Raw genomic sequence first — 15,071 nt, forward strand, 5'->3', positions numbered from 1 at the left:
TATACATATAAGCAATGCACAAGATGAAAGAAGAGTTGGAGAGAAAGCATTTAACGTTTCACACTTCATGTATTTTACAAAGTTACAGTAATTTTCAGGTAATCATTTTACATTCATAACCATTTCTGCACTGTGTAAAGTAATCCTGGCTAGAATCTGTCAAAGTATACAAAGGGTTTTTTTGCACAGAACAATCAAATATGTACAAGACATGAAAACAATGTTTTTATAAAAATGTTGAATGCATAATTAAAGGTCCTTATATATTTAAAAGCTTTAAACTGTGTACAAATTAGATAAAAAACTTGGGCTTACAGGAGGTTTCAAACATACTTTTGTATATTAAGAAAATGTCCTGAATCTAGAAAGTTTAATCTAAACTATAATTCTATTCATGTGAAAAGCATTTTAATACTTTCTGTATTGACAAAAAAAATCAGGACTCGTGATCTCTGAACTTGTGCTCTCAGTGAAGGGCTCAGTGCTTCCAGTGACAATGTGTATGAAAGTCTCTGTGGAGATTGTGTATTTCATTTTTAAAAAATTAGATACAGGTCAATATGATGATTTCCAAGGTTCTGGTGAATTTTTCTTGTGAACAACTGGCTTGACCAAAAGAAGGACTAGAAATGTAATCAAACGATCTCCAATTGTCTGGCTGTAATTGTTCACAAACATCAGAAAGCTAGGAGAAATCTGCATGAAATACACAATGAATTTGAATGTTATTTATGAACATAGACTGCATGTTAAGGAAACAATGAATAAGAGCAGAGCAAAACCTATCATTTCTTTCAATAAAGTGAATAATAGTAATGAACATTGAAAACTGAATTTTTGGAAGCCTCCATATCATGCAAATTTACTACTTTACATACAAACATATATATTTTTTTAAACACTAGAAAAGGAGGGACACATTTCACTAAAATATGAATCCTAGTTTATTCAACAAAGCACAAGCCTTAGGTTATCAGATCATTATGTTGGGCTTTAGCAACCCAACTAATGAATCTATATGGGTAACCCTTAACTAGCTGAAATGTTTCATCTGGTTTAAAATGGCTGTGGTGGATTCTGCGCTAGATTCAAGGAGAAAAAGTTACAAGGATGCTGTAGCAGCAAAGCTACAGCAGGTGAAGATTTATATGTAGAAGGTAATTATGCCCAGGGGATATCCTGCCTTTTTGCAAATGGAAAGGGCTGATCAAAAACTGCATTTGTTGGGGATGGAACAATCACTTTCCCCCTGATTCTAAATCTAGTTTTAAAACCCAAATCCCACTTGGCATCTGAGACCAGCGTTGCCAAATTCATGTTTTATCCCAAGATGCAACTTTGGGAATAAGATTCTTTACTCTAAAGAGGTTCTTTCCCCTAAGTCTTCACCCCTCACTTTCTTCCGAAGACTACTTACTCCAGCACAACTGGCAATGTACTGGTTTTAGAAGAACTGGGACGTAGACTGCCTACACAGCAAGTGCCAGTTGTGGGTAAAAGTGCCTTAGATAGGCAAGTGTTGTCAGGGAACCAAGAGACCATTAAGTCAGTAAGTGACATTAAGCGTTCTGTGAAGATTACAGAACGAGTACAGTTTTCAAAGGAGGAGAATGTATTGACAGCTGGCAAGGTGAAAAACAAATGGAGTTAAAGGTAGTTAACTGTAATAGTAATCGGACATCCAAGTAATATCCTAGTGTTCTTTACCCTTACCGTCTCTTCTAAGGAAGTCTAACTGCTGGGACCTTTAAATGCAAATCCATTTTTTGGGCATTGTCCTTGCCGTGCCATTTGTGTGTACAAGTCCATCCTCTGCTGCATGCTAGAATGCAAGTTAAGATGTACATGATCAGAAGCAGGGCACAAATTTTCAACCAAAACAGGAAAAGGCAGCCATAATTTCGTTAAAGCTCAGGGCATGTTTCAGACTACAGATTTACAAATTTAAGTTTTGGAATGCTCCCTGTCACCATGGTATCAGAGTGCAAAAAACAACTCAGCAACAGCAGTGATGCTGAAGAACCAACTTCATCTAATAACCTAAAGGACTGGTAAACAGAACGGTTGTCAAACAAGGGTTGGTCAGTTGGGACCTGTCTCAAATAAAAGGCTTGGATAATCTCAAGAGAACATCTTCAGAAAATAAAGATACACTGTCTAGGAAAGCAATTTACCCATCAACAAATGCAATACAAATGTAACAAGGGACAGCCACCACCAGCTTATCAGATATGTGATTCAGCAATGTATAAGTGTTTGCAACATTCTCTGAAAGGAAAAGTTGAGAACTTGGCCGCTAGGTGGAGCCTTACAGATGGTTCACCCCCATAATTTACTGTAGCATGCATTAACAAATCTTTATATTGAGTGAAACTAAAGATACCACCTTCTTGTCCCACCTCCCTCCTCTAGAAAAAACTATATGTAAATTCAAAGAGAAAAAAAACCTTACAATAATGTCCTCTCTATATATCTGCTTGTGTCTCATCAAGACAACCACACATATGTTCTGCCAGCAACACTTAACATCAGTTTGTCCACTTTGCCAGATCCACGAGTACCTTCACACTTTCTTCCACTACTCCTATTGCCAAGATGTCCTCCTCAAACCAATTCACAAAACCTACCAGGACCGCCATCAAAAATCTCTCCTGGAAAGATGATTAGGAAAGTATTTATTATAATTGCAGTTGTCTTTGAATGTAGTTTAACAGGTGGAAACAGGGAGCAGTCAACATCATTTGATCAACCAGCTCTCTGCAGACCTCCTGGTAGTGCTCTGTGGACAGTGAGGGAAAATTGCTGGTCTACCCAATTTGCTGCCAACTAGACATGGAGCTATTGATCACTACCCGTTGAGCCTGACGATCTAGCCAGCTTTCTATCCAACTTATAGTCCATTCATCCAGCCCATACTTCTTTAACTTGCTGGCAAGAATACTGTGAGAGACCATATCAAAAGCTTTGCTAAAGTCAAGGAATAACACGTTCATTGCTTTCCGCTCATCCACAGAGCAGTTATCGGGATGTAGACCCGAGGTTCAAAAGGATCCTAAAGGGAGCGGGAAAGAATCCCCTAATTATCCTTCATGTGGGAACAAATGATACGGCTAGATTCTCTCTGGAAAGTATTAAAGGAGACTATGCTAGGCTGGGGAAGACGCTTAAGGAAATCAAGGCTCAGGTAATCTTTAGTGGGATCCTTCCTGTTCCTAGAGAAGGGCAACAAAGGTGTGACAAGATTATGACTGTCAACAGATGGCTTAGGCAGTGGTGCTATAAGGAGGGCTTTGGGATGTATGGCCACTGGGAGGCATTCGCAGACAGAGGACAGTTCTCTCGGGATGGACTTCATCTGAGTAGGGAAGGAAATAGACTTCTAAGATGGAGGCTGGCACAACTGATAAAGAGAGCTTTAAACTAGGAATTAGGGGGAGATGTCCAGGAAATCTCCACGCCAGATTTTAGCATTGAGAGGGAAGAAGACGAAGTAAGAAAGGATACAGCCGTGGGTAGGAGAATGTATATAAGGAGCGAGGGTGGTCCTAATAGGTTATACTGTCTGTAGAATGACTGTGCCCAATAGGGTACAAAATGTGAGCGAGGCCAAACAGCAAAAATTAAGATGTTTATACACCAGTGCGAGGAGCCTAGGTAACAAAATGGAGGAACTAGAGCTACTGGTGCAGGAAGTGAAACCAGATATTATAGGGATAACAGAAACATGGTGGAATAGTAGTCATGACTGGACTACAGGTATTGAAGGGTATGTGCTGTTTAGGAAAGACAGAAACAAAGATAAAGGTGGTGGAGTAGCATTGTATATCAATGATGAGGTAGAATGTAAAGAAATAAGAAGCAATGGAATGGATAAGACAGAGTCCGTCTGGGCAAAAATTACATTGGGGGAAGAAAACTAGTAAAGCCTCTCCTACGATAGTCCTTGGGGTGTGCTATAGACCTCCAGGATCTAATTTGGATATGGATAAAGCCCTTTTTAAATGTCTTTAATAAAGTAATTACTAATGGAAACTGCGTGATCATGGGAGACTTTAACTTCCCAGATATAGACTGGAGGACCAGTGCTAGTAATAATAATAAGACTCAGATTTTCCTAGATGCGATAGCTGATGGATTCCTTCATCAAGTAGTTGCTGAACCGACTAGAGGTGATGCCATTTTAGATTTAATTTTGGTGAGTAGCGAGGACCTCATAGAAGAAATGGCTGTAGGGGACAATCTTGGCTCAAGTGATCATGAGCTAATTCAGTTCAAACTAAATGGAAGGATTAACAAAAATAAATCTGCAACTAGGGTTTTTGATTTCAAAAGGGCTGACTTCCAAAAATTAAGGAAATTAGTTAGGGAAGTGGATTGGACTGAAGAACTTATGGATCTTAAGATAGAGGAGGCCTGGGATTACTTTAAATCAAAGCTGCAGAAGCTATCGGAAGCCTGTATCCCAAGAAAGGGGAAAAAATTCATAGGAAGGAGTTGTAGACCAAGCTGGATGAGCAAGCATCTTAGAAAGGTGATTATGAAGAAGCAGAAAGCATACAGGGAGTGGAAGATGGGAGGGATCAGCAAGGAAAGCTACCTAATTGAGGTCAGAACATGTAGGGATAAAGTGAGACAGGCTAAAAGTCGAGTAGAGTTGGACCTTGCAAAGGGAATTAAAACCAATAGTAAAAGGTTCTATAGCCATATAAAGAAGAAGTGGGGCCGCTTAACACTGAGGATGGAGTGGAGGTTAAAGATAATCTAGGCATGGCCCAATATCTAAACAAATACTTTGCCTCAGTCTTTAATAAGGCTAAAGAGGATCTTAGGGATAATGGTAGCATGACAAATGGGAATGAGGATATGGAGGGAGATATTACCATATCTGAGGTAGAAGCGAAACTGAAACAGCTTAATGGGACTAAATCGGGGGGCCCAGATAATCTTCATCCAAGAATATTAAAGGAATTGGCACCTGAAATTGCAAGCCCATTAGCAAGTATTTGTAATGAATCTGTAAACTCAGGAGTAGTACCGAATGATTGGAGAATTGCTAATATAGTTCCTATTTTTAAGAAAGAAAAAAAAAGTGATCTGGGTAACTACAGGCCAGTTAGTTTGACATCTGTAGTATGCAAGGTCCTGGAAAAATTTTTGAAGGAGAAATTAGTTAAGGACATTGAAGTCAATGGTAAATGGGACAAAATACAACATGGTTTTACAAAAGGTAGATCGTGCCAAACCAACCTAATCTCCTTTTTTGAAAAGGCAACAGATTTTTTAGATAAAGGAAATGCAGTGGATCTAATTTACCTAGATTTCAGTAAGGCATTTGATACCGTGCCACATGCGGGATTATTAGTTAAGTTGGAGAAGATGGGGATCAATATGAACATCAAAAAGGTGGATAAGGATTTGGTTAAAGGGGAGACTGCAACGGGTCCTACTGAAAGGCGAACTGTCAGGTTGGAGGGAGGTTACCAGTGGAGTTCCTCAGGGATCAGTTTTGGGACCAATCTTTTTATTACTGATCTTGGCACAAAAAGTGGGAGTGTGCTAATAAAGTTTGCAGACGATACAAAGCTGGGAGGTATTGCCAATTCAGAGAAGGATCTGGATATTATACAGGAGGATCTGGATGACCTTGTAAACTGGAGTAATAGTAATAGGATGAAATTTAATAGTGAGAAGTGTAAGGTTATGCATTTAGGGATTAACAACAAGAATTTTAGTTATAAATTGGGGACGCATCAATTAGAAGTAACGGAAGAGGAGAAGGACCTTGGAGTATTGGTTGATCATAGGATGACTATGAGCTGCCAATGTGATATGGCTGTGAAAAAAAGCTAATGCGGTTTTGGGATGCATCAGGAGAGGCATTTCCAGTAGGGATAAGGAGGTTTTAGTACCATTATACAAGGCACTGGTGAGACCTCACCTAGAATACTGTGTGCAGTTCTGATCTCCCATGTTTAAAAAAGGATGAATTCAAACTGGAGTAGGTTCAGAGAAGGGCTACTAGGATGATCCGAGGAATGGAAAACTTGTCTTATGAAAGGAGACTTAAGGACCTTGGCTTGTTTAGCCTAACTAAAAGAAGGTTGAGGGGAGATATGATTGCTCTCTATAAATATATCAGAGGGATAAATACAGGAGAGGGAGAGGAATTATTTCAGCTCAGCACCAATGTGGACACAAGAACAAATGGGTATAAACTGGCCACCAGGAAGTTTAGACTTGAAATCAGACTAAGGTTTCTAACCATCAGAGGAGTGAAGTTTTGGAATAGCCTTCCAAGGGAAGCAGTGGGGGCAAAAGATCTATCTGGTTTTAAGATTCTACTTGATAAGTTTTTGGAGGAGATGGTATGATGGGATAATGGGATTTTGGTAAGTAATTGATCTTTAAATATTCAGGGTAAATAGGCCAAATCCCCTGAGATGGGATATTAGATGGATGGGATCTGAGTTACCCAAGAAAGAATTTTCTGTAGTATCTGGCTGGTGAATCTTGCTCATATGCTCAGGGTTTAGCTGATTGCCATATTTGGCGTCGGGAAGGAATTTCCCTCCAGGGCAGATTGGAGAGGCCCTGGAGGTTTTTCGCCTTCCTCTGTAGCATGGGGCATGGTTGACTTGAGGGAGGCTTCTCTGCTCCTTGAAGTCTTTAAACCATGATTTAAGGACTTCAATAGCTCAGACATAGGTGAGGTTTTTTGTAGGAGTGGGTGGGTGAGATTCTGTGGCCTGCACTGTGCAGGAGGTCAGACTAGATGATTAGAATGGTCCATTCTGACCTTAGGATCTATGAATCTATGAATCTTGTCATAGAAGGCAATTCGGTTAGTCAGGCATGACTTGCCCTTAGTGAATCCATGCTGACTGTTAGAGGCTGACTGGCCTGTAGTTCCCCAGATCCTCCTCCTTCCCTTTTAAAAAGATGAGCACTACACTAGCCTTTTTCCAGTCATCCGGGACCTCCCCGATTGCCATGAGTTTTCAAAGATAATGGCCAATGGCTCTGCAAGCTGCCAACTCCTTTAGCATCCTTGGATGCAGCACATCCGGCCCCATGGACTTGCTTGTCCCGCTTTTCTAAATGCTCCTGAACCACTTCTTCCTCCACAGAGGGATGGTCACTTCTCCACACACTGTGCTGCCCAGTCTTGTTCGTGGAGACAGAGGCAAAGAAAGCATTGAGTACATTAGCTTTTTCCACATCCTCTGTCACTAGGTTGCCTCCCCCATTCAGTAAGGGGCCCACACTTTCCTTGACCACCTTCTTGTTGCTAACATACCTGAAGAAACCCTTCTTGTTACTCTTAACATCTCTTGCCAGCTGCACCTCCAAGTGTGATTTGGCCTTCCTGATTTCACTCCTGCATGCCTGAGCAATATTTTTATACTCTTCCCTGGTCATTTGTCCAATCTTCCACTTCTTGTAAGCTTCTTTGTGTTTAAGATCACCAAGGATTTCACTGTTAAACCAAGCTGGTTGCCTGCCATAATTTACTATTCTTTCTACACATCGGGATGGTTTGTTCCTGGAACCTCAATAAGCGTTCTTTAAAATACAACCAGCTCTCCTGGACTCCTTTCCCCCCTCATGTTATTCTCCCACAGGATCCTGCCCATCAGTTCCCTGAGGGAGTCGAAGTCTCCTTTTCTGAAGTCCAGGGTCCGTATTCTGCTGCTTTTTCTTCCTTGTGTCAGGATCTGCAACTCTACCACCTCATGGTCACTGCCTCCCAGGTTCCCATCCACTTTTGCATCCCCTACTAATTCTTCCCTGTTTGCGAGCAGCAGGTCAAGAAGAGCTCTGCCCCAGTTGGATCCTCAGCACTTGCATCAGGAAATTGTCCCCTACACTTTCCAAAAACTTCCTGGATTGTCTGTGCACTGCTGTATTGCTCTCCCAGCAGATATCGGGGTGACTGAAGTCCCCTAGGAGAACCAGGGCCTGCAATCCAGTAACTTGTTAGTTGCCTGAAGAAAGCCTTGTCCACTTCATCCCCCTGGTCTGGTGGTCTATAGCAGACTCCCATCATGACATCATCCTTGTTGCTCACACTTCTTAACTTAATACAGAGACTCAGGTTTTTCTGCAGTTTCATACCAGAACTCTGAGCAGTCATACTGCTCTCTTATGTACAATGCAACTCCCCCACCTTTTCTGCCTTGCCTGTCCTTCCTGAACAGTTTATATCCATCCATGACAGTACTCCAGTCATGTGAGTTATCCCACCAAGTCTCCGTTATTCCAATCAATCACATTATAATTCCTTGACTGTGCCAGGACTTCCAGTTCTCCCTGCTCGTTTCCCAGGCTTCTTGCATTTGGGTATAGCACTTAAGATAATTCGCTGATTGTCCTGCTTTCTCAGTATGAAGCAGGAGTCCTCCCCTCTTGCTCTCTCCTGCTCGTGCTTTGTCCTGGTATCCCACTTCCCCACTTACCTCAGGGCTGTACATCCAGCTCAGTTCAATTATTAACAGAATGTATAACAGAACATTCCATCTTCAACGATCCCCAAAGCTCAAGCTACATACACACCGTTTAGGGTTACCAAGCTTCCTTCAATTTCGAACAGCCACCTCCTTGAGAGGGTTCCAACACCGACAAGTCTAGCTTTCAGAGGACTAAAGGGTTTTGAACTATCCTTTGTGTTGACACAAGGACAGACTGTTTTGTCATATCACAGCACCAATGGCAACGTGTGCACGTTTGGCTTGCAGTATAAACAAAATGCAGTGTCTGTAAGCACTCACTACTGAAATGTGGTTCAAGGGCAGGAAAACACATTGTAACAGGTTTAAGCATACAAAACTATATCTACAGTTTGTGGTGCGCAATAGTACACCACTTCCAGCTTAGAACAGAGTGAATTTCATATAGGCATAATGAAATTGCTGAAGTTAACATGTGGCTGGAACACTTGTGGTAGCACTCTACACTCTTACAAAACTTGCCCTAAGATCTTTAAATGACCAGAAGGGAATAGAACTATATATTTTTCCATCCAAACAGGAACGTTTATATCAATATTGCAGAAGGATGGTTGACTTAATAGAAAACTGTACAGTGATTTGAACAGTGGATTAAGATGGCCCTGTGAAGCCTTTTACAATTACTCCAGCTTTGCAAGCAGGCTATTTAACACTTCCAGAATTGGGCCATACATTAGTGTCTATATTAGTTGACCATCTAGTTTAATGTTTTACCTGCAACAGAAGACGACAAGCCATACTAGGCCACCATTTCTTAGAGATTTGCCCTCATATAGACCAGAAATAATGTAACAAATGGATTTGGAAAGCTATTTAGTTCTAGAGCAGGAGCTAGTGATGCTTTTGGAATCAAGCTCTTTCCAATAAATTGTACAACCATCTATCTGGACTTCCATATCTACCTTTTAAACATGGATACCTACACAAAATTATTCTCCACAACGGCTGCTCCTCTTTCTATGTTTTTTGACACTAGCTTACCAACCCATATTTTGAGATCAGACCAACTGCCCTTCTGAAACACTGAGAAGTCATTAGGAACTGATTTACATATACATGATATGACATGATATACATGATATTACATGATGTAATCAATTTGTTATAGACATTTTCTAGTTAATGAAATGTCATGGCATATCTAATGGACACTGCATCTCCCACTATTGCTTAGTGCACAACTACTATCCCTCTGTATAGGATAAACAGCATTGAAAAACAAAGTGACAGGAAGGGACCCAATAATACTTCTCTGCCTGTATTGTGGGAATGCTCTGATTTGAATATCTTTTGGAACTCTAGTAGCCTGCCATTGGGGAATATTTAGGGAAGAGAGTGTTGCTGGGTGCTTCTTGAAAGGTATATCCAACTGTGATTGGAAAAAAAGTCTCATTCTCTAAAGAGTAAAATACGTCAATAAGCATGTAACCTGCAGGAGGGGTTTCTAGCCCTCAGTTACAGCACTCTTCCCCCCTCCCACCCCCAGCTATAGGAGTTCTCTTAATATACATCAGAAAAACAGACTGGAGATCACACACTGGAACGTGGAATCTTCACTTAACTCCTCTTCACTAACAATATGCGAACAATATTTCTATAGAAGAGCAGAAGGAAGAGCCAACTTCAAACTGAACCTTGTAAAAAAAAAAAACCACAACAAACCAATGAGTACAAAATTGTAGGAACTTCTAAGTCTAACTTCATGAACACCACGACCAATATCAGTCACAAGTGCTTTTATGTTGTCATCACCGCTACATAACATTTAGTATTATGTTGCAAGATGTTGTGGAAGTTTCACACTCTTACAGAACCACATCACACAAAGTGACAGATGCATCATCTATTTTAAAAACCAAAACCAACCACCATCTCATGCTGAACGATACAATTTAGATAGCAGCTATCGTCTTCCTCACAAGTCATTTTTCTCCACTGACTATTCAGAAGTGGGGATTGGTTTTGATGCCCTTTAGATGAACATAAATATGCTTTGCACTTAAAGCAACTTTCAAGAATCTCAGGGAGCGTTACAGACTTTACGCCTCAAAGTCAGTCCAGTATTAGCCTAGAGACTGGCAAAATTGGCAGAGATTCATTTACCCCCCAAGTCGCAGAAGAAATCAGTGGCAAATCTTGGGTCTCTCCTTAAGAGCAAGGGCATCCTTCCTCCATGATTAGCTATTGGAAGTACAACGGTTCTTTATTATTAATGCTTTGCTAGTATGCAGACTAATTGAGATCAGGATCTCAACAAGCTGGCTGCTATATGAACCTAAGATATGGTCTGCAAGGTATTAGTTTAAGATGCTGATAATCTTCAGAAGCATTTAACTACTATAGTTCCTCCTCACTATTGCACTCCTCAGAAGGAGAAACAAATTTATGGGAAGCACCATGGCTATGATACTTTTTCCATGCTTTGCTTTAACAGGAAATTCTGTGATGAATTCCAGTTTCCTGATCTACAAGTACCAAGAGCAAACCTGACTTTCAGCTGAAGACACCAATTGTGACAGTAGAAGTTTAACAAACTCATGACTTCTACCCCTCCTGATGACTTGTCAGTCTCTGAACATAATTGGCCTGTCATCACCTAGCATTTGATTAAAAGGAAAAAACTGCAGTAATAAAAACAGGCTCTTATCCTCTCTGATGCCAACCACTAGCGAGAGACATCATGCTGTCCGAAACAGTGTATTAAGCATGCTCATAAATAAGTAACCACAGCCCTTGGATGCTTGTGTTATACTAGTTTGAAAAAAGATTTAAGTTTACAAGCATCATCCAGCTTTTTGAAAGGGATTTATTTTAAACTCAGGAAACAATGTGTTATAAACAACTAGGTATACTTGCTCTTATTTTGGTCAGTGGCACAAGAATTTACAAGGCAAGAAGCTATTCTTACCGTGTGAGAAGAAGTGAATTGTGTTTAAAGTGTAGGTCTGATTAAGATGAGTACATGTGGAGTGCACCAGAGTTGCTGAATCTGTTGAGTCTGTAGGGAGAGGAGGTTGTGCAGTCACAGCTCTGATCCAGCCATAGGAACTTTGCTCGTGCCATAGATGAGCAGGGGCATGAAAGGGACGCACAGCAGTGCCACACTAAGATCAAGAAGCTGAGGCAGGTGTACCAGAAGGCAAGGGAGGCCAACCATATCTCAGTTGCGGCGCCGAAAACAAGGAACTACATGCCATCCTTGGTGGCAACTCCACTTCCAACACCAAGAGCCCTGTGGATATTTCGGTTGGATTGGTGGTAGCGACCAGTGGAGTCAATCCCGAGGATGAAGTGGTGGACAAGGAGGCTGATTTGGAGGAAGATGTGGGACAGGCAATAGGCTTGTCCAGTGGTGTGGAGAGCCAGGACATTTTTGACTTGGGACTGGCAAGATTCCTCCAAACAGTCCAGGTCTGGTGTGCCTCAAGGAGAAGAGGGGAGCTCCAGTACATAGTCATTTTTCTTTGAAAGAGCACGGTTACATAAGGTAGAGGTGTCCTTTATTTTGTTACATGATGCACAGGAGAGAAGGGATCAAAATTAACACCACTAGATACCGTTTGCATCTGATTTGCATTCCCCTGTGCAGCTACGCAGTGGGAGACCTGCGGAAAAGTTGGTTAATACACACCGAAATCTCCCAGGAATCTTCCACAGAGGTCTCTAGGAAGCTTTTCTGTACATATTCTGCAATCCTCTGCTGAAGATTTCTTGGCAGAGCTGCTTTGTTTCTTTCCCTGCTGTAGGAAACTTTGCAGCGCTGATTACTTCTGGAGGAACAAATGCAGCACACAGGCGAGTAGCATACATACCCATTCTGAAGGTGCACACATGCAGGAGATGCACCCTCGCATCTTTGTTTACCCTCAGCAGTGTGCGATTCAGCTTTGATCGCCCCTGCCTGCGTAAAATTGTGCCACTATTCAGAATAGTATCGGTAGGTGCTTGTATTGATCCCCTTCTGAAACCACCCAGACCCTGTCTTGTCTTGCACACTCTTTCCCCACAGCCCAAACTCACCATGGTTAATGTTCTGGCCATGCTGCATGTTTGCCAAGTGAGAGAAAGGTGTATAACTTTTATGATTCAATATTGAGTGCACACACAATACTGACTGTATAGTGTTTCTTTTGCTTCTGCCTTTGAGGGCCAGCTCCTACACACTGGCAGAGCGCCTCCATCAGATAAGGAGGTGAACGAGGAGGAGTAGGAGTAAGGAGGACAGGTTTTAGGAATTGCTGCAATTGTCAGATCAGGCAGATAGTGAGCCCGGACCATGGAGAGAGAAACTACAACTGGATAGCCAAGAGAGAAGACAGTGTCAGGAGTGGATAATAAAGCTCATGGGGGACCAACCAGAGATGCTGTTTGCGCTGCAGGCAGAACACATGCATGCTTGACCCCCCCATGCAGCCCATAGAGAACTACATTCCTTGTCCTCCCCAAAACTTTGCCTATACATTCCTCTCATGTTTACTGCCCATTGCACTACCCCTTGAACTTCTCGCCAGGGACATTTTCCATAATGACAGCTGGACTTGCACACAGCTGTGAGATCCTCACTTCAGCAAGTGCTGCTAATTGTCATGTCCCTGTAAGAAATGTTAATCTGTGTACTGCTGTTTAGTAAAAATGTAGACTTACAAAGACAGTGATTCTTTATTTGTGACCTACAGTGTGGCTGCAACAGACATTCAAATACTGTGGCAATCGCCACATTTGCAGAGTACAGTTCATAGGCAGGAATCATTACAAGAGTCATTCAAGGTGGCAAGTAAACAATGCTTGTCTCAGTTCATCACAGAAAGACACACTCCTGGTGCTCATTGTCAAAATGATGCTTTCAAGCCTCCCTGATTTGAATAGCACCTGCTGTGTCCCTCTAATTGTCCTGATATCTGGCTGTTCAAAATCAGCTGCCAGGAGATCCACCTCAACCTTCCACCCCTGGGGACACTTTTCCCCCTTGGCTTCACAAACGTTATGCAGAACGCATCAGGCTGCTATGACCATGGCAATATTTTCCTTAAGGAGGTCTAACCTGCCAAAAGGACAGTGCCAACAATGCTTTCATCTGCCAAATGCACATTCTATGGTCATTCTGCACCTGCTGAGTCTGTTGTTGAAGTGCTCCTTACTGCTGTCAAGATTTCCATTGTAAGGCTTCATGAGCCACAGGATCTCCCAGGATCACTTTGGGCATTTCCACATCCCCTATTGGAATCTTCTGGTCTGGAAATAAAGTCCCTGAATGCAGCTTTCTATACAGGCCAGTGTTCCTGAAGATGCGTGCGTCATGCACTTTCCCTGACCACCCTGCGTCGATGTCAGTGAAATGACCCCAGTGATCCACCAGTGCCTGCAATACCATAAAGAGGTTGCCTTTTTCTGTTGATGTGCTCCATTGCAAGATGGTCTGGGGCCAAATTTGGGATGTGCGCGCCCATCTACGGCCCCACCGCAGTTAGAGAAACCGATTGTCGCAAAGTCATCCACTATTTCACGCATATTGCCCAGAGTCACAGTCCTTCGTAGCAGGAGATGATTAATGACCCTGCATACTTGCATCACCACAATCCTCACGGTGGACTTCACAACTCCAAACTGATTTGCAACTGACCAGTAGCAGTCTGGAATTGCCAGCTTCTTCAGTGATCACCACTCGCTTTTCCACCCCTAAGGCGGCCCTCATTTTGCTGATCTTGTGCCACAGGGCAGGGGAAAGCTCAGCACACAGTTCAAGAAAGGTGGCTTTGCGCTTACAAAAGTTCTGCAGCCACTGCTCATCATCCCATACCTGCATCGCAATCCGATTCCACCACTCGGTGCTCGTTTTCCAACCCTAATAGTGACGGTCCACTGTGTACAGCTCTCTGTGAATGACAATCTTGAATTGTTTCTTTCCATGGCACACAGCAGGGCAGGCAGTACGGATTCCTGTTCAGATTCGCAGCTCATGAAATACTGTATGATCAGCCATATTGTGTTCAAAACATTTATCACAAGACTAGTGAGCAGTGCAGGATCCATGCTTTCAGGAAGAGAGGGTGGGTGCAAAGTGTACAGGTACAGTTGAAAAATGGAACAAAATGCAGTTGGAAGCCCTTGGAATTATGGAATGGAGAAAACTGCATCATGGGGGCAGTGATCCTTCCCCATGATGCATTGCAATCCATTCACAGAACTAGTGGGATAAAGTGATGATTTGCATAGGGGGATAGCTATCCACAGTGCACTGCTCTCTGTCGGTGCTAAAGCACCAACTGTGGATGCGTTCTGCCGACACAAGGCGTGTTGTGTGAACATGCACAAGTCATGTAATTACAGCAGTTTATGATCAATGTAACAAATCAACTCAACTCTTACATGATTTTCTTATATATCACATCTGCATTCCTTTACATTGACAAGCTTTTTTATTATTAAACACTATACCACTAGTACAGGGGTAAGCAACCTTCGGCGCACGGCCCATCAGCGTATTCTGCTGGCGGGCCGCGAGACATTTTGTTTACGTTGACCGTCCACAGGCACAGCCCCCCACAGCTCCCAGTGGCTGTGGTT

The 15,071-nt window shown here is 42.3% G+C and overlaps 1 protein-coding gene across 2 annotated transcripts in view; it reads right to left on the reverse strand.

The window, feature by feature from the left end:
* Positions 1-49: 49 nt before the first annotated feature.
* Positions 50-15,071, reverse strand: part of ESRP1 (epithelial splicing regulatory protein 1) — a 59,338-nt gene continuing 44,316 nt past the window's right edge. For both annotated transcript variants that reach the window (XM_038393148.2, XM_038393147.2), the window contains exons 14-15: positions 1,714-1,822; positions 50-696 (exon numbers count right to left, since the gene is read on the reverse strand). In XM_038393148.2, the coding sequence (XP_038249076.1) occupies positions 1,732-1,822 (91 nt within the window). In that variant the 3' untranslated portion in view covers positions 50-696; positions 1,714-1,731. The remainder of the gene's footprint in view (positions 697-1,713; positions 1,823-15,071) is intronic.

The sequence above is a fragment of the Dermochelys coriacea genome, chromosome 2, assembly GCF_009764565.3.
Source record: "Dermochelys coriacea isolate rDerCor1 chromosome 2, rDerCor1.pri.v4, whole genome shotgun sequence".
Taxonomy (NCBI): Eukaryota; Metazoa; Chordata; order Testudines; family Dermochelyidae; genus Dermochelys; species Dermochelys coriacea.